This window comes from Typopeltis vanoorti, chromosome 5 (assembly GCF_054136105.1).
Source record: "Typopeltis vanoorti isolate ZY-2024b chromosome 5, IOZ_Tvanoo_1.0, whole genome shotgun sequence".
NCBI lineage: Eukaryota > Metazoa > Arthropoda > Arachnida > Uropygi > Thelyphonidae > Typopeltis > Typopeltis vanoorti.
Genome location: NC_143553.1, coordinates 8,305,481 through 8,326,257, shown reverse-complemented (window position 1 = coordinate 8,326,257; position 20,777 = coordinate 8,305,481). Strand labels below are relative to the sequence as shown.

The following is a 20,777-nucleotide window of genomic DNA, read 5'->3' as shown; positions in this document are numbered from 1 at the left end:
CTCTGTTGTTTTTCTAGTCCATCTCCCATCACTGCATCTGGCAATATGGCCAGCCCATCTCCACTTAACCTGTTTAATGTATTTTACAATATCCATGATACCTGTTTGAGATATTATCCAGATATTTGTCTTCCTATCTCTTAATGTTATTTTTAGCATACTTCTTTCCATGCGATGTTGTGTTGTTCTCAGCTTTTTGTTTAGGGCTTCTGTTAAAGTCCATGTTTCTCCTCCATATGTTAGGACAGGAAGTATGCACTGGTCAAAAGCTTTCCTTTTTAGACTCATAGGGATGTCACTTCTGAATATGTCTCTCATTTTCCCATAAGCCATCCATCCAAGGTGAATTCTTCATTCAATCTCTTTTCTTTGGCACTCCTGAAAGGATAACAATTGGCCCAAATATACATATGAAGTAACTTGTTCTATTTCATGGTTTTCGACTTTAATAGTTCTATGGTTTATGTATTTATTCATCATTATTTTTGTTTTTTCTCTATTTATTTTTAATCCAATTTCTTTGGAGGCTTCATTTAGCTGATTTAGCCTTTCTTCCAGATCTTCAAGATTATCCGCTATCAGGACAATATCATCTGCAAATTTCAGATGATGTAGCCTTTCTCCATTTATGTTTATTCCTTTTGTTTCCCAATCAAGGCTTCTAAAGACTTCCTCTAGTGCAGCTATAAATAATTTGGAAGATATGGTGTCGCCTTGCCGGATGTCTTTTTTGTATTGGGAATTTTCACTGTTTTTATATAATTTAATAACAGAAGTTGCATTATTGTAAATATGTTTTAGTGTTTCAATATATGGTTTCTCAGTTCCCTGGGTTTCAAGTGCTTTTAGTGTTGCAGATGTTTTAACTGAATCAAATGCTTTTTCATAGTCTATATAGGCCAGACATAAGGGTTTATTGTATTCAATTGATTTTTCAATGAGCTGTCTTAATGTGTGAATATGGTCCAAAGTATTGTAAATAATTTTTGTAAAAACTTAATATATGGTGGGGAGTATCAGTATCAGTACATTAATAATAATAATAATAATAAAATCAATAAAACAAATATTATTATTATTATTATTATTATTACACCCTCCATGGAGTTGGCAGACTCATTGTGGGAGGTTCATTCAACTGACAACATATTTATCGTATAGAATCTTAAAATTCTTCAGACACCTTGTGTTAACAACACATTCTGGTAATGCATTCCATTCACTGACAATTCTCTATGTAAATAATCTACTCCTCACATCTTTACATACTATCTTCACATTTTCACCATACCTTTACATAACTTCCAGGGATGACCTCTGGTTCTTACCCTCTGACCTTCTACTCTTTTTATAATCCCCTCTCCATTAATCTCATAAAATCCTCTTACTAAATTAAATATCTCTATCATATCTGTAATATAAAGGTCAGTTTGTTGTTCTCTGCTCTTTGTACTAAGATACATGAGTAGAAAAGTGCTTCTCTTGTTTCTAGGCCATTTCTGAAACCAGACTCAGTTTCACTAATGAGATCATATTTTTGGTATTTCTGTTATGAATAATTTTTAGGAATATTTTGAGAGTCTGGTTCATTAGGCTAATCAATCTGAAATCATCACAAGTGTTTGTATTACGTTTTTTAGGTAATGAGTGAAGGGCAAGATCATCCAGTCAGAGGGTAATTTATCAGTATCATAAATTGTATTGAATAATTTTACAATTTTATCAATATTACTGTCATTGATTAGTTTAATTATTTTTGCTGGTGTTTCATTGGGTCCACATGCTTTACCATTTCTTGATAATTTGATCATCTTTACTACTTTAGACTTCAAGATAGGTGGGCCTGTGACCAGTGCCTGATTTACGTATAAGCTAAAAAACTACAGCTTAGAGCCTTAAATAAAAAAACAAAAAGACCAGCCGATGTAATTTAAAACAGTAGGGGGCCTCTGGGTTTTGTATAGCTTAGGGCCTCAGCAAGTCTAAATCCGGCCCTGCCTGTGACTATATTCCTTGAATTTGTTAAATCTTGTCTATTATCAGCAAATAGTGCCTTAACATATTCAGGCCAAACGTTCTTTTTTAGATGTTTCTAGGATTATCTCTCCTTCATTACTTCTAAGTAGCATAGGATGCCATTTTTTCATCAATCCCAATAATTCTTTAATTTTTTTTTTTGTGAAAATTGAAGTCTTTTTTTTTTTTTTTTTGTAGATCCTCAATTTCATTACATTTTTGTTTCATCTAGTTTTCTTTGGCTTCTTTTATTTTAGATTATATCTTGACCTTTATCTCTTTATTTTATAGTATCTTTGTGCATTCAGTGTTGGTCCATAAGGGATAAGATCTCAGCAGTCATCCAATCCTTCTGCTTGTGAGATGTACATGAGATGTATTAGGTTCTTCCATAATTCATTTACTTCTAGTTTGTCATCATTGGAGTTCCAAGTAATTTTTCTATTAAGTTCTAATTTAAGTTCTTTTTCTATTTTTGCATTCTTTAAGTTTCTTAAATTTAGTTTTTTCATCTGTTTTGTTTTCTGGATTTTCTTTTGTCACAGTATGAGTTCTGCTACTAGTGGATTATGGTCTGAACCAATGTCAACACTAGGATAGGTCTTTACACTCCTTACACTACTTCTGAAACATTGATTGACTAAGATATAATCAGTTTAGTTTCTGACTATACTCTTGCTATTGTCTTGTGGAAATTTCCTTGTTATTCCTCTGTTTGGAAGCTCAGACCTAGTATTTGTAATTATTAGGTCTTCTTCTTGACAAAATTCTATTAAGCGATCTCCTCTGCCATTTCTTATCTCAAGTCCAAACTATCCTACTCTGATGATCCTTTCCCTACTTTTGTGTTATAGTCTCCAGTGATAATGTTGATGTCATGTTTCTTTGCCATTGTGAGAACTTCTTTCAGTTGAGAATAGAAAAAGTCGATTTCCGCATCATCCTTGTCTGCATTTGGTGTATATACTTGTATAATATTGATGTGGAATGCTTGGCCCTTGAGTTGTAGGAGCATTAACTATTGGAGAATGGAATAAAGTTGAGTACACTTTTGGATGTTTCTTTATTTATTAATATTCCTGCTCCATGTCGGTGAGTATTATTACTGCTTCTAGAGTAATATAGGGTCATATTGTTGGAGCAACATTTATCTGAGCCTGGCCATCCTATTTCACTCAGGCCTAAGATTTGTATTTTAGTCTTCTCATTTCTTCAATAACATTTCTCAGCTTTCCAGCTTCAAACATAGTTGTTACATTCCACATGCCTATTTTGATTGGTTCACCAGAGATTATTAGCACCCCTGTCCCATTTAAGGGATGCTGGGAACTCGGGGGCCATTGTTTTTGTTGTCTTTGAAAATTATGGAGACAACTACAGTGTTTGAATAAAAACTTTAGTTTAATATAACTAAAATCTATATTCGACGTTTCAACCTTTATGTCAAGGTCATCTTCTGGAGCATACAACTATACACAGGAAACAAGCTACACTACAATCAAACTGGTTTGTTAAAGACACTGACCAACCGCTACAACAATTGTTGGCCTGACCTCTGGTGGAAAAATAAATAAAAATAAATTAATTAATTAGTTAATTATACATCAATGCTAGAGTCCTATTATTAGTGTTATCTGTTAGTTGTAGAAATACATTGGGCACAACAACAAGTATCTATCTATATACATATATTAACATCATGTACACATTCCAGCCAGTTGGTATGGAATGGTTTCTAATACTAGCTGAGGATTGGCTAGAGTCCTGACTTATGCTGGATCTTATATATTAGGTAGGCTGAATGTGTGCCATCCAGATCCTTGGAATTTTCATGCCATCTTTGTTGTTGATAGTGGTTTATCAGGATTTCGCAGGCTTCCTTAAATTTCCTTTCGCACCAGGTTTTTGTGCGGTGTAAAGAGCAGGTGCTTTTCCAGTTGATTTGGTGTAAGATGTTGAGTGCATGGTCTGAGAGGCCTGCTTCACCATAATGGTTATATTTAATGTGTCTAATGTGTTCTTTCTTACGTATAGGGATTGTCCATCCTGTTTCACCAATGTACGATAAGTTACAGGTGCAGCGGATGCAATAGACTCCAGGATGTGCTAATGGGAGGAGAGGATCCTTAGAGGAGTTGAATATGGTTTTAAGTTTAGTGGGTAGTTTAAAGGTGGCATTGGGGTTATAATGTTGTAGGATTCTGTTGATTTTTTCCAATAACCCTTTAATGTATGGGATGGCTATGTAGGTCGAAAGGCTGAAACGTCGAATGCAGATTTTAGTTATATTAAACTAAAGTTTTTATTCAAACACGGTAGTTGTCTCCATAATTTTCAAAAATGCATTCAGATCACCATGTAAGCCTAAAAGAAAGGATTGTTTTTGTTGTGTTTGCCATAGTGGTTGGTCTGGGGAGGTTGAATGCAGTAGTTCTTCCCCCTCCCCCCCTCTTGATTTCAGCATCGCACTACTATGGCCATTAAGGAAGTTCTATCCATGCCCTTAGGTATCCAGTCTTGAACCTTGTCGATGTCATGCATCCTCAGCTTCAAGATCAGTAATTGTGTACTGCTGCACTCAACCATGGAAGGTGAGTGGAAATTTGTCATATCTGGCTACTCTCTAAAGCACTGATATCATTTTCATTATTTGCTTCTCTACCCTATCAAAGATCCACCAATAGAGTATGCAGTCTTCCATCAGTCGATACCAGATTTCAAGACCTTACATTTAGAAGCATTAAACTGACATCTCCATTCATTCACATTCATGTCCAGTTTATTCAAATTCCCTGATGGGCCATAATATCAGCACTATTACTAATAACCCTTCCAAGATTCACATCTGAAAATAACTGTCTTCATGCAACCCAGTGAAAATATCATTGGCATAAAGGTTCAGAAGCATAGGTCCCAGTATTTATCCCTGGAATTCCACTTGTGACCTTCCTTTTCTTTGATATTGCTCCCCTCCCCTTCATACACACATCTGTTAGCCAATTTCAATCTAATTCACTAACCTGATATATAATGGTGGAGAAGTTCTACAGAGAATAGTGGGAGATCAGGGGAGAACCAGAGGTCATGCCTGGAAACTGTATAAAGAGGGTGTGAGTAGGGGAGTGAGAGGCAGGTTTTTTTCGTGCAGAGTTGTGAATGATTGGAATGCCTTGCCTGAGAGTGTGGTGTCTGCAAGGAGTTTGAATGTGTTTAAGACCCGGTATGATGAGATGTGTGTGAGATAAAAGGACCTCCTAGATGAGTCTTAGACTCCATGAGGTCTTGTTTAATAATAATAAATAATAATAATAACCCCATGTGCTGCAACTTAAATTTCAGCATCATATGACACACTATCAAATGGCTTTGCAAAATCCAAAAAAATACCAGCATATACCCTTCCCTGATCAGCCACTCTTGTCAAATCCATGCTGACCTTCACAGATAACATTCCCCTCATCTCTCCAATTTTGTGTATGAATGCTCACTAATTTCTCCAAAATCTTACCAACTGCAGAAGAAATATAAACTGGCCTAAAGAATTAAGCCTGCATTCTACCATTCTATTACCCTTCTTGTCATCTCTATTGCACATTGTCTCAAAACATGTAGTGAAATCCCATCTGATTCCACTGCCTTATTGACTTCCAGAGTATGTGGTATTTGAAACACATTCTCCTCATATGCTTCTAAACCCTCAGCCCTTCTCATCCTTTCAGAAATAAAACCTGCTTTACCAGGATGAAATTAAATAATCAAATAAATTAAGCAGATCCATCATTGAACAGCTCCACTTCATCATTTGCACAGGCCACTTTACCTTATTTTTCATCTAATATGGTCATTTATCCACCATCATTTTTCCTACTATTTGCCACATAATGAAAGAATTCCTTTGGATTTTTCTTGGACTGCAGAGCTAATCTCTCCTTGTATTCCATTTTTGTCTTCATTACTATACTAGTCACTTTCCTGGCCTGAGTCTTATATTACTTATGCAACTGCTCTCCACTTCTCTCTTACTTTTTCGATAACTACTTTCTCATCTGTAGGTTCTTTTTGATTTCATTAATCAACCACTTTACACCAAGTCGTTATCTTTTTCACTTGAGGAATGCAGTTTGCCATTGCTGTGGATAAATATTTCCTCACTAGCTCCCATGCAATGTTTGCATTCATGAAATGCCCCTAGTTGAATTCTAAGATTATTGCAGTCACTTGCCTTATAATTCCACATAAATTATTTTCTCCTTGGTAGTTCTGCATGTCTATTCAATCAATACTTCAAGGGGCAAAACTCTCCCTAATGGGAGAACAAGATAGACATATCAGTTACAATCAGATCCCTGAATGGAGCCAATCCAAAACTCTGGAGCCTTATGTTTCCTTTTACTACATGTTTCCTGAGACATTTGCCCCCTCAAGAACTCCGGAAATTCCTTTCAGAAATTTCATTCCCTTACTACTACTCAACAGAGAAAACACCCTACTGTATACTACTGTTTTCTCTGCTCATTTTATACTGCGATAGTTAAAATCTTCCATAATGATCACTTGCTAAACTGATCTGCCTAAACATTTACTGCTCATCACCCTCTGTGTTCCCTGGCCTATAGTAACATCTCACTAAATATCTTTTTCTGCCTATCTCTACCTCACATCATAATCTTTAAAAACTATTAGTATTATTTCCTTCCAAATTTTCTACTCTGAGAAGACCCAACTCATCACTTATAAGTGACTCTCCATCAACCTGTTTGCCTTTCCAATTGTGACAAAATATGCTATACCTTTTCTACTTCTGTTCATGTCAGGACATTATCTTCTGTTGATTACACTTTCTTCATTCCAATAATCTTTGGACAGGCTGAGACTATCAATGCCACAAATTCACTTTTTAAATTTATTCCTGCTACTCCTGGAATTTGTATAAAGATACATCAGTACATTGCTCTTACCCTTTCAATGATATTGTTTTAATATACTTAACATAATTTTTAATTATTTAGATACAGATGGACTAAAGATGATGAAGAATTTCATTATGCTGAGAGTCGCATCACTCAACAACAGGATGTGGGAACTTTGCTTTTTACAAAACCTGATGATATAGATGAAGGTATATATAGATGCTATGCCAAAAATGAATATGGAACTGCTGTTTCTAATGCTGTCTTCCTCAGAAAATCAGGTTAGTAGTAATTACTTAATGATTAAATATATATATAATTTTCTGGAGTAGCAACATTTCTATTCATTTTATAAAGTTATAGCTATAAGATAATAGTGTATAGGATAATTATGATCAAAACTAATTTTTTTGTTTTATTTTTTGTTTTTCAATTTCAGTTACTAAAATATTTTCAGAATTGAAAATATATCTCTTGAATTATTTTGCACTGTTCCTTGCAACTGTAGATTATTTTAGTAGTGAAGACTTCTGTCTTGAATCTCAAGTGTAGATATATTGCATTATTATTATTGTGGGTATCTCCATGGAGTTAGTAGACTCATCGCAGGAGACCCAAACTATCAAAACAATACCTATCATATCTCTTCTTGAATTCATTTACAGACGAAGAACTCACAACTGAGTCAGGAAATGCATTCATCACCCTTCAGGTGAAAAACCTCATTCTCACACCCTTGTTAACTACATTTTTCCTTAATTTCCAGGGATGACCTCTTGTTCTTCCATCACTATCACACAACTGAAACATTTCCCCTTCATCAATCTTATAAAAACCTTTTAGTAATTTAAATGTTTCTATCATATCTCCTCTTCTCTGCCTATCAACCAACCTCTGCAATCCACAAGCTCTCAATCTATCAATGTAGGGAACATTTTTTGCATCACTCACAAACTTAGTCACTCTCCTCTGAACCCTTTCCACAACTTCCTCATCTCCAAGGAATCCAGGTGACCAAACCTGAGCACAGTAATCCAAATATGGAAGTATTAATGCTTTATAAAGGGGAATAATAACCTCTTTATCCCTGGATGGTGTTCCTCAATAACCAAGTAATCCTATGTGCAATCTTGGACACCTTAGCAATGTGTCCCCTGAACTTCATCTCCCTATCTACCAACACCCCTAAGTCCCTAGCCTCATAAATCTCTTGGAGTACTGTTCCATCAATGTAGTAAACAGCTGGTAGTCTTTTAATCCCAAAATGCATAACTTTACACTTTTCCACATTGAACTGACATCCATTTCCTTTTGCCATTTTTACCAGCTTATTTAAATCATCCTGAAAACTCTCAACATCAGCTTGATTTTTTATTGCGCTATCCAACTTTGCATCATCAGCAAACAACTGAATATCTCCCCCAAGCCATTTCCTATTTAGTTTATGTACAAATTGAACAACAATGGCCCAAGCACGGAACCCTGAGGCACACCACTGGTCACTTGCCTCATTCTGGACTCGGCTCCTCCATACACCACCTTATGGTATCTCTCCCTGAGCCATTCTCCTATCCATATCACCAGTTTAGTATCCATCCCCATCTGCTCCAATTTGCGCAACAGTGTTCCATGGGGTATCCTGTCAAAAGCCTTAGCAAAATCCAGAAGTACCACTGTGTAGCCATTTCCTTTGTCCAACTCAGAAGTCATTCTATTATAAAAAGCGAATAAATTGCTAAGGCAGGATCGACCTTTAACAAAACCATGTTGGCCCCTATAGAGTATCATATCCTGATCCACCCATTCATGAATTTTGTCTTTAACCAACTTTACCAATACTTTTACCACCACTCCCGAGATGGTGATTGGTCTGTAATTAACTACCGCAGTTTTAGAGCCACATTTATGCAAAGGAACTACTTTGCCTTCGTTCCACTCTCTAGGGACCATACCCAGTTCAAACTTAAGTTAAATAACCAAGTAAGAGGGGTTGACAATTCCTTTGCACATTCACACAACACCCTAGCTGATATTCCATCTATTATTATTATTTTTTTTTTTATTATTATTATTATTACCGGCAACTGCAAGGAGTCGTTAGACTCATCGAGGGAGCCCCTAAACATCATGTCAAGAACAACTATTCAACATCCACACAGCATCATACTTTGTCTTGAATCAGAAATAATATAGATGAAATTGTTTCACTGATTAAGTTTATTCACCCCAGAATTATTGGAATAAGTGAAACATGAGTGAATAAAGATGATATCTTAATAGGAATAGAAATCTAAGAGCACAGTGATTTTTGCAAGGATAGAAAGAACAAGAAGAGAGGAGAAGAGTGCTGCTGATGATAGCAGGGGAATTATTATTATTACATAACACCTCCAGGGAGTCCAAAGACTCATCGAGAGGGTACCTACTCTATAGCTCTCCGTCTCCACTACTCCACCAACCGCAACTACCTTCATCATCTACATCAATGCCACCTATCACCGAACACCACCACCACTAGTATTTTCACAGACAATATCACAAACATTCATGCCCATGGCAGGATTTGAACCTGCAGCCTTTTGGCTGGAGAGCGGACACACTAACCACTCTGCCAACCAGGCCAGCATGTGGAGGGTGATGATGAAGAAATGTATAAGCAACTTGGATTGGTGAACAAGGGAAGAGTGATCATTATGGGTAATTTTAATTATTGTGGTCTATGTTGGAATGAAGAGATAGCATTAGTGAAAGTGATCACCAGGATTGTGGCTAGCCATATGAAGACCTCTGTGAGGAAAGTATATATGTGGAAAAACAACCTGGTGATTATGACAAGCTTAGGAGACAGCTTGGAGCTATAGCATGGAATGAGGAGTTGAGCAGTTAGGAAATAAATGCTGCTTGAGAAGTGACAAAGAAATGTATAACAGCATGATTGTGTGAATGTATTCTGAAGGTCAAATGACTAAATAAAGTAGGAGTAAAATGGAATGAATGAGGAGGTTAAACTTGAAATCTGAAAGAAAAAGGCACTTTGGAGGCTGTACAAGATGAATAATGGTAATAAGCAGTTGTGTGAAGAGTATAAAGAGCAGGCCAGGAGAGTGGGTCAGTTGGTAAGGACAACAAAAGTGCAGCACAAGCAGTAATTAGTAAATCAGGCCAAGAAAAATCCTTGTCAGCTTTTCTCAGTATGTGGCAAATAGAAAGAAGAATGATTATGGTAAGATGATGTTAATGGATAAAAGTGGGAGATTGGTAACTGCTACAGAGAACATAGTTAAGGTATTCAGTGAGCAGTTCATCAGTGTGTTTCATTCTCAGTGTGAAATCAGAAGCTCAAGTATAGAAAATGAAATGAGAGAAGACTTAATGATGAGGGAGCAAGAGATATATGAGAAGTTAAGAAGCTAGATGTCAATTAGGCAAGAGAAGGACTTCATGAGATATCACCATGTGTCTTAAGGGAATGCACCAAGGAGTTAGCATCAGTCGTGGCCTATCTGTTTAACAAGTCTTGCAACAGCACAACTCCCAAAGGAGTAGATGGAAGGCAAAATTGTTTCAGTTCACAAAGGTGGTGATAAGGCTAAGTCAACCAATTATAGGCTGATCTTTATATCTAGAGTTGTAGTTAAGGTATTGAAGAATTTGATAAGAGGATACAAAGATGGACAGATAACAATGGTATTCTTTGTGCTTGTCAGATGGGGTGTTTAAAGGGAGGTCATGTTTTATTAACTTGCTTATGTACTATAACAAGGTGATAAATATATTGGACAAGGGAGATGAATATACAGTGATATATGTTGCAAATGCTTTTGATACAGACTAGTGAGTTAGATAGGTAACTGGCTGTCAGACAGGTATCAGCAAGTTGTGTTCTCGTTCCATTATATAATGCCTTGATCAGGCCTTATGTGGATTATTGTGCACAGATTTGGTTCCCTGGTTTCCATAGTGATGAACATATACTGGAAAGGATCCAGAAAAAACTGGCTAAAGTTGTAATCTTTGGGATGTGGGATTGTTGCGTCTCTTTCTTACATTTACACAACTATTTTAACCTTTTATGCTATATCTCCGTAATACACTCTATAGGGTAACACGTGGTAAATCTGAGGGACTATGGAATTTCCTCAAGATCGAGGCAGTACCAGAGTGTCCGAGATTTATTATTATTATTATTATCGTTCCGGGCAACTCCAAGGAGTCGACAGACTCATCGAGGGAGGCCCTAACATCATGTCAAGAACAACTATTCGACATTTACACAGTATCTATCATACCTTGCCTTGAACTCATTCACAGTCGTAGCACCCACAACAGACTCTGGAAGTTTATCCCACTCATTCACTACTCTCCAAGTAAAAAACCTAGCTCTAACACCCTTGTCAACCACGCTCTTGCCCAGCTTCCATTCATGGCCCCTAGTCCTCCCACCACCAGTCATATTTTCAAAAATATCTTCTGGTTCAATCTTATAGAAACCCTTCAGTAATTTGAATGTCTCAATCATATCACCCCTCCTTCGCCTATCGACCAATTTCTGCAACCCACAAATCTTCAACCTATTCTCATAAGGTTCATTCCACAGACCTGCTATCATCTTGGTCACTTGTCTCTGGATCCTCTCCACTTCCTCCCCATCACGAAGAAACCTTGGTGCCCATAACTGGGCACAGTAGTCCAGATGGGATCTTATCAAGGCTCGATACAGAGGAACAACAACTTGTTTGTCTCTGCATGTTAAAGTATTTTTCAGAAGCCAAGTGATTTGGTGAGCTGTTTTAGTCACTTTTGCAATGTGCCCCCCCCTAAACTTCAATTCCCTATCCACCAACACTCCCAAATCCCTGGCCTCATCAATCTCCTGGAGTACGGTTCCACCAATGTAATATACTGCTGCTATTCTTTTCACCCCAAAGTGCATAACCTTACACTTTGGCACATTAAATTGACATCCATTTTTCCTAGCCTTGTCCTCCAAACTATCCAAATCATCCTGTAAAATTTTGACATCCTGCGCACTCATAATTGCTCTACCCAACTTTGCATCATCAGCAAACAAGTGAACACTTCCTCTCAAATCCTTTCCTATATCATTGATGAACAAATTGAAAAGCAGTGGTCCAAGAACAGAGCCCTGTGGCACTCCACTAGTCACAAGCCGTCTTTTAGACTCCACTCCTGAATAAACCACTCTCTGGTATCTCTCCTTCAACCACCCTCCTATCCATCTCACCAACCCTATATCTATCCCCATCTGCTCCAGTTTACTGATTAGGGTTCTATGTGGTATCCTATCAAAAGCCTTGGCAAGGTCCAGTAGTATTACTGTAAACCCATTACAGTATTTACCTCTCGTAAAACACCAAGAAATTTATTTGTTTCGCTGGGCCACTCTTAGCACACTATTAGATTATTAATATTAACAACCAAGAGGTAATCTCAGGACAGTACTTAATAATACCTATCAATTCTGCAGATGTGGCCAAAATATACCCTTTTCTAATATCTTGCATAGGTTTGCATTAATATTTTATAAGAGGTGCATCGGATTCCAGAAATCACAGAAAGTCTTTGTTAGAATCAAAAGCAAGGTTTATTAATTCTCAAAAGTAGATACACTTAATAACATTAATTCAAATCCCATCTTAAGGGAGATCCATACAAAGCATAAAACATTCAAACACTACTATTATACTTATAACATATTATGTAGCAGCTATCTAAAGTAAGAATGCATTATTTATGTATTATTATCACAGTTATTCTAAAACTCCGTAGCTCTGTCAGACTACTCAAGATAACATTCATATCTTTCACAATCTCTTTATAATTTGTCAATTCATCACTCTAAACATATCCCTAATTTCATTCAATATAAAAGCGAACTTTAACACATCGACAGACAATAAGACTAAATTCAATATCCTTCTAAAGTTGATAGCAATACAACCTTATCCTATAGCATTAATGTTCCTTTTTTACAACATATTAACGTGGCACAAATCTTTCATTCATATTCAGTGAAACACAAACAAAGTCTACTTATCTTCCTTTATGGTTCTTTATGGCATCATAAGTTCACAGGAAACTGGCCTTCTGTGGACAGCCGGACTTGTTTTTTTTTCGCGGAGAATACGGCCGCCGAGAACCGCGACTGCCTTAGTCGAAATCCCTCCGGTACGGGGCACTGGCACCCCACGCCACCACGAGAGACGAACACACAGGAGATCCAGGAACAAAAAGCCTTGTTTCAGGGTCGCATGACCCTTATATTTCCCTCTTTTCTTCTCGGCATTTCTCGCCCTATTCGATGTCCAGCGAACTCTCGCGTGCTATTACATCACAGGGTCCATCCTCTCCCCCCGCTATCGCACGTACGCTGACGTCACGTTGTTTGCTTGGGCGAGCCACTCCCTCGCGTACAGCTCCGTGACCTATGGACTTCACTCACCCCAATTGTTGAATTTGTGCTTACATTCCATAATTCTTTTATACATGTTAATTTATAAAGCTCCGGTAATGTTTTACATTTTCAATATTAATTTTACCCCATTCGCAAATGGCACAAAATATATACTTATTTAACCTTTTCATAACAGAATATACTTGATATACATATTACTTATTTTACACTTAGAGGCAATTTACTGTATTTATCTCCCTTTTTTGTTTGGGAAAGCATTTAGATTGTGATAAGATAGAAGTTCATAAAATTCCACTCTTTCACAATCCAACAGGATATAAGGATAGATTGAGTGAATTTTAATGTTGAAGAAATTTTTCATAGAATGGAAGAAGATGGTAGAACAAGGAGACATACTTGAAAGCTGTATAAGCTGTGAGCAGGGGCATAATGAGTAGGTTCTTTGCATGGAGAGTGGTTGATCAATGGAATGCATTGCCTGACACTGGTGAATGCAGATGCATTGGATGAGCTTAAAGCACAGTTTGATGGGCTTTGTAAAAGTGTTTACCTTCCGTGATGAGTCTTTTGACTCCATGGAAATCTGATGTTAATAATAATTTAGTTTGCTAATCTGATGCTATATTGCCACATAGAATGATCCTGTAAAAATTAAGTTGTTTCTTTAATATATATATATATATATATATATATATATACACCCTCTGTCCAAAAAGAAACCGAACTTTTCGAAAATGGAAGAACACAGTGGCGCCACCTGTTGTAACTTTTTGTTGTCGAAAGTGGCAACCTTCATTAGTGTTGTGTCAACTGTTTATTATTATTATTATTATTATTATTAAACACCTCCAGAGAGTCCAAAGACTCATCGAGGGAGGATACCTGCTCTACAGCTCTTCTCTGCCACTCAATCCACCAACATTTGACATTTTTTTCATTACAAGCAGAATTATAGTGCCAAGAGTGACGATGTGTTTTGAAGAACAGTGGGAAAATGAGTTTCAAACAGAGCTGCGATTGACTTTTGTGTTAAACTTGGTAAACATTTTTCTGAAACGCATCGAATGCTTCAAAAAGTATACGGTGATGAATGCTTATCACATACTCAAGTTTACGAGTGGTTTAAGCGATTTCAAAGTGGTCGTGAGACGTTTTGAAACGACATGAGACGACGAAAAGCCAGGCCATCCAAAAACTGGACTGAGCGAAGTTAACATCCAAAAAGTGAGTGATTTCATCACAGAAAAGAAAACCTGAAAACCGTGATATTGATTGAAGATGAATTGGGGATTCCAAAATCAACTGTGCACAACATTTTGACCAAGAGTTTGGGCCTTCGTAAATTAAATTCGCGATTTGTACACCACAAGTTGACTGATGACCAAAAAATATCGAATTGAACACTACAAGGACTTCATTAAAACCGCTCATAAGGAATCAAACTTCCTTGAAATGATCATTACTGGTGACGAAATGTGGTGTTTTGAATATGAGCCTGAAACAAAGCACCAGAGTGCTGAGTGGAGACCACCAGAAGAGGGGCATCCAAAAAAAAGTCGCTTGGAGAAGTCAAAAGTGAAGACAATGCTGATTTGTTTCTATGATTTGGAGGGCATTATCCACAAAGAATTCATTATGCTTGGCCAAATGGTCAACGGTGAGTTTTATCTCGAAGTTTTGAAGTGATTGATACCAAGAATTCGTCACGTATGGCATGAATATCGTGAAACCGTTCATCAAAACACACTGTCACTCTTGGCACCATAACTCGGCTTTTAATGAAACATATGTCATAAACAAAAACGAAACGACAACAAAAAGATACAACAGTATCTTTTTGTTGATGCCACTAGTTTCTTCTATTTTTGAAAAGTTTGGTTTCTTTTTTTGGACAGAGGGTGTATATGTGACATGACTAGTTTACTCAGTGGAGAGACATGTTTTATAAAAGTTAAATGACTGGAAACCGAGGGATAAAAGTAAAATATAGCACAACTAGTTTCGTCTTTTAACAGACTTCTTCAGGTGCATAAAAAAGAGACAATCAAGTAAAAAACTTGAAGGAATAAACTCTAAACAAAGCGTTAGCATACACAGTTCAGTATTAAAGTGCTGCCTTTTGGACATTTAAAACTGTTCTCTTGATAACCTCATTGTTGGGCGTGCATGCGTTTAGAATCTCATGAACGCCAAAGTTGGATAGCAGCACAATGACAGTCTGATAGGTTATAACTAAGGTTGTTATTAAGATGTATAGAATTAAGGATGATTTCTTTAGATTCCATTTTCCTTCTTTCTAGTTTGTCGTAGCAATGAAAGATATTATTTGATCTGTCCCATAGAACTGAATGGATTAGGTTTTCTTCTTTAGTGTCAGCAGAAAACAGAAAGTGGTTTGACAGAGCACTAGCCCGTGTTCTGCTGTATGTAACGTACCTCTTGTGTTCTTCAATATGTAACTCAATGGTCTTCTCAATCTGGCCAAAGTATGGTTTATCACAGTTACACCAGATCTGGTAGATGCCGGGATATTTAAGATTGTCATGCCTTGGTTTTGGTCGGCTCAGTAAGGAACGGAGTTTAGGAAGTGGAGTGAATAACATCTTGATGTTGTATTTCTTAAAAACTTTGGCCAATTTTGGAGAAACAGAGCTGACACATGGTAGAGAAATATGACCTTTTATACTATAGTTGTCTTCACTATGGTGTGAGAGAGGATTTAAAAGTAATTTATTAATTGTTTTCTTGGAATAACCATTCTGTTGGAAAGTAGTGCAAAGAAATTTAAGCTCTTTGTTAATCCCCTCCTCTTCACAAAGAAGGGAGCGAGCACGATTTCCTACCGTCGAGATGATTCCAAGTTTTTGAAGTGGATAATGGTGGGACTGAGTGTGGAGATATCTGTTCGTGTGAGTAGGTTTCTGGTAAATCGAGATTTTTAATTTTTCAGAGAAGCAAGTGAGTTTAACATCTAAAGAAGGAACAGAACCATTAACTTCTAATTCAAAAGTGAACTTTATGTTTGGGTGTTGACTATTCAGGTGGTCAAGGAATTTCTGATTAAGAAATTCACGTGAAGAGATTCATGGCCATGGCTCCATATTAAAAAAACGTCAATATATCTTTCCCATATTCTTGGTTTTAAAGGAAAATAAGAGCTAGCCTTTTCTTCAAAATATTCTAGATAAATGTTTGCTAGAATAAGCGATAATGGCTTATTCTAGCAAACCATGGCTAGACCAGAATTTTGTTTCTAGATAGTTTCTTTAAACTTGAAATAAACAGAATGAATACAGTGAGTTAATGAGGACATGACCTATTTTTGATAATTTTATTTTTCTTTCAGTAGTAAGAGAACTTCTTCTGTAGATACATTAGTAAAGAGGGAGACTATATCAAAGCTGGCCATGATTTCGTCTTGTTTAATGGAAATATCTTTTATACTTGAGACAAAATCAACCAAATTTTTAATAAACAATGAAGACGTGACAGAAAAACATTTAAGAAATTTTGCTAAGTATTTTGAAAGGTTATAAGTGGGTGAGTCGATTCCTTCTACAGTTGGTCATAGTGGAGTGTTCTCTATATGTATTTTTGGTAATCCATATAATCTAGAAATTAACAGATGAAGGGATTGAAAAGACAGATGAATGTTCCTTGGAAATTCTGTTGTTGTTCTCAGAAGGTTGTGAGTATGATTATGGAGTTCATGGTTAGGATCCCTTTCAAGGACTGAGTAAGTGTCTGTTCATAGTATGTCCAACATTTTGTTGTCGTAATCTTCAATATTTAGCACCACCACCATAGCGTTACCTTTATCAGCCAGAAGGATTATTATATCTTTGTTATTATTATATACTGCCAACAACATCTCTCCATCAGAATGTCTAAAAACCTACAAAAGAACAAATGAAGAAAACCTAATCCATTCAGTTCTATGTGAGAGATCAAATAATATCTTTTGTTGCTACGACGAACTAGAAAGAAGGATAATGGAATCTAAAGAAATCATCCTTAATTCTATACATCTTAATAATAACTTTAGTTATAACCTATCAGACTGTCATTGTGCTGCTATCCAACTTTGACATTCACGAGATGATTCTGAATGCATGCACATGCCCAACAATGAGTTTATCCAGAGAACAGTTTTAAATGTCCAAACGCCAATGCTTTAATAACGAATGGTGTATGCTAATACTTTGTTTGTTTAGAGTTTATTCCTTCGAATTTTTTGCCTGGTTGTCTCTGTTTTTATGCACCTGAAGAAGTCTGTTAAAAGACAAAACTAGTTGCGCTAATAAACTATATTTTACTTTTATCCTTCAGTATCCAGTCATTTAATTCTTAAAAAAACATATATATATTCTTTGTTTGTTTGATACCACTGCTTGACATTTGAAAACCAAGGTCATAGTTAGATTTCCATTACTTCTTACATAGCAGAGTTTTAAATCCATTTCTTTGCACTTTTTTTTAAATAATTTTGTAGTCATGTAATATGGATGCTTGGTTCTTCTGTAGGCATTGATTCTAGTTTAGTGATATAAAGAAAATCCATAATATAAACATTTTTATGAGAAGATGTGCATAATCCTGGCCTTTGGCTAAAACTGAGACCTTGTCATTAATCAGACAGTCACCTAATATCTTGAGATTTTAGCATCGAAGTTAGACCCTGCTGTGTTTTGCACTGTTAAAAAAAATCTCTCATCATCATAAATTTCTTGCTATGTATCCTCAAGGGGTATGCAGGCTACTATTACAGTACTCCATTACTAAGTTTTAATAAACAGCAGTAGTAACAAGATTATTACTAATCTCCTATTAACAATTTCTGTTCAAATTAGTCTGTTACTTTGCAGCACTCTGACATCTTCTAAGACACTTCTGGCTGATTCACTCCAACTATATCTTGATCCTCTTCCAGGTCTTTTTCCTGCCATCTTCCTATCAACCACCTGTTTTATTAACCTTTCTTTTTCCACTCTGTTTAGTGACTATACCACTTTATGTTAGCCCTGCTCACACATTCTTGAATGCTAACAATGTCAAGTTATTATTATTATTGCACGGGCACCTCCATGGAGTCTTGAGAATCATTGTCAGAGATGCAAAGGTTACAAGTGAAGTCCCACAGGGCTAAATACTGAAACCTTTATATCAATGACATTGTCAGTGGATTGCAGGGGATAATCAGTTGTTTGCAGATGATGTGAAGCTGGGAAGGGTTATTGGTAATAGTGCAGATGCAGTATCCCTACAAGAGAATTTCAATAAACTAGAGGGATGGGCGAATGAATGGGGGTATCGGTTTAATGCACCAAAATGTAAAGTCTTGAAGTTTGGGATACATTGATGGGAGGCTGCATACTTGAGTGGCAGAACTATACTGGAGGAAGTAGGGGAGACAAGAGATCTGGTGATCGGTAAAATACTGAAATTCAGGGAACATATTGCAAAGGTGGTGAAAGTAACCCAGAGGATTACTGCAATACTGAGAAGGATGCTGACCTGCAGAGATAAAAGAGTTATCGTTTCGTTGTATAAGACCATGATCAGACCACACTTAGACTATTGTTCTCAAATTTTGTCCCCAGGATTTGAAGGGGATAAATTAACTGTGGAAAGGGTACAGAGGTGGATAACAAAGATGGTTTCAGGACTGTAAAATGTTAGTTATGAGGATCAGCTGAGGGAATGTGGACTGCAGAGTTTGGTGAATAGAAGAAGGAGAGGTGATATGATTGAGACTTTTAAACTGTTGAGAGGTTGTTACAGGGTTGACACTGGGGAGTTCTTTCACTTGGTGAAACAGCGGGAAGGAGCGATGTCAAGGGGCCATCCCTGGAAGTTACAAGAGGAAGCTGTGAGCAAGAGGGTGAGGAGTGGTTTCTTTGCATGGAGTGTGGTTGAACCATGGAATGTATTGCCTGATAGAGTGGTGAGAGTGAGACCGGTAAATGAGTTGTTGTTGTTGTTGTCTTGTCCTTTGAAGAGTCTTAGATGTTTCCGTGCGCTCTTTGTACTGCTTTGGCTATGTCTGTGATTTTGTTTGTATAGAGCTGTTGTTCAGGATTAGGATCTATTTCTTGCAAGGCTGCTGTAATTGCTGGACAGGTAAAGATGTGAGTGGGTGTCAGTTCCGTATTGGGGCAGTTGTTGCAGTTTCTATATGTTCTCGTATCATCTGTATTGATCTTCATTCCTCTATAATGTCCTGTTCGTAGTCTTGCTATCGTAGTGGAGGTCCTTCTGTCAGCATTGATCTCGGGAATTTGATGTTGTATCACTGATTTCAATGGAATTAGTTTAGCTTTTGCTAGTGCATTGGCATCAGCAAGAGTTATCATATGAGTTTCTTGGTTGAGTTCTCTGGCCTCTTTTGCTAATTTATCAGCTGCTTCGTTGTAATCAATGCCTACATGAGCAGGAATCCATTGTAGAATGCAACTTTTACCTAAACACTTTAGATGATTTAAGAGTTTATGGATGTCTTGTGTGAGCTTGGTATTGCCATTTTTGATTGCCTCCATAGCTGATCTTGAGTCACTGTAAATTATAATTCCTTCAGATTGTTGAGATGATGATAGATTTAAGTAGGCTTCTAGTGCTTTAATTATTGCGTAGAGTTCGCTGGTAAAATTGGAAGCGATTCTCCAAGATCCAACTTTTATTGAAAGTTTTTCACCTTTCGGGAGTAGAAGGAGAACACCAGCGCCTCCATTAATCATATTGGTGTCTGATGATCCATCGGTATAACAAATAACCTGTTTGGAGGATGAAAGAAGGTTGATGGTATTTAGGCCTTTTTCTTTAAGCATTTCTTTTGGTTCTTTTTTTGTACAGAGTTTGGTAAGGTTTAGATTTATGAAGGTATTTGAAGGTAAAGGACTGGAAAATAGAGGTTCTTTGTTTATGTGGACATTTAGCTGATCAAGACCTATTTCTTTCCTGATAGTGTCATCATATTGTAAAGTCGATGATCTGTGAAGTCTGCAAATTTGGTTCCAATGTTCATAGGTTTTTAGGGAGACATGATCACTTTGGTAGCTTCTGATATTATTTATGAATTCAAGGTAAATGAGTTCAAGGAGTAGTATGCTATACTTTGTGTGTTCTGGGAAGGACCTCCCACGATAAGTCTTTTGATTCCATGGAGGCCTGAATAATAATAATAATAACTGTCAACACAATATCTACAATACCTCACCTTGAAACTGTTAACAGACAAAGCATTCACAATTGACTCAGGCAACCCATTCCATTCATTCACCACTCTCCAATAAAAAAAATCTAGTCCTCACACTCTTGTTAACCACACTCTTACCCAAAATCCGGAGATGACCTCTTGTTCTACCTCCACTACCCAAGTGCTGAAACATTTTCCCCTGCATCAGTCCTATAAAATCTTT

The 20,777-nt window shown here is 36.8% G+C and overlaps 1 protein-coding gene across 4 annotated transcripts in view; it reads left to right on the top strand.

Moving 5' to 3' along the window:
- The window catches only part of LOC150106214 (neuroglian-like), an 888,579-nt gene that overhangs the window by 292,240 nt on the left and 575,562 nt on the right, over positions 1-20,777 (top strand). For all 4 annotated transcript variants that reach the window (XR_016548353.1, XM_090393042.1, XM_090393040.1 and 1 more), the window contains one exon: positions 7,026-7,207. Coding sequence is in view for 3 of the 4 variants with exons in the window: in XM_090393042.1 (XP_090249168.1) it covers positions 7,026-7,207 (182 nt within the window). In the remaining variant the exon portion in view is untranslated. The remainder of the gene's footprint in view (positions 1-7,025; positions 7,208-20,777) is intronic.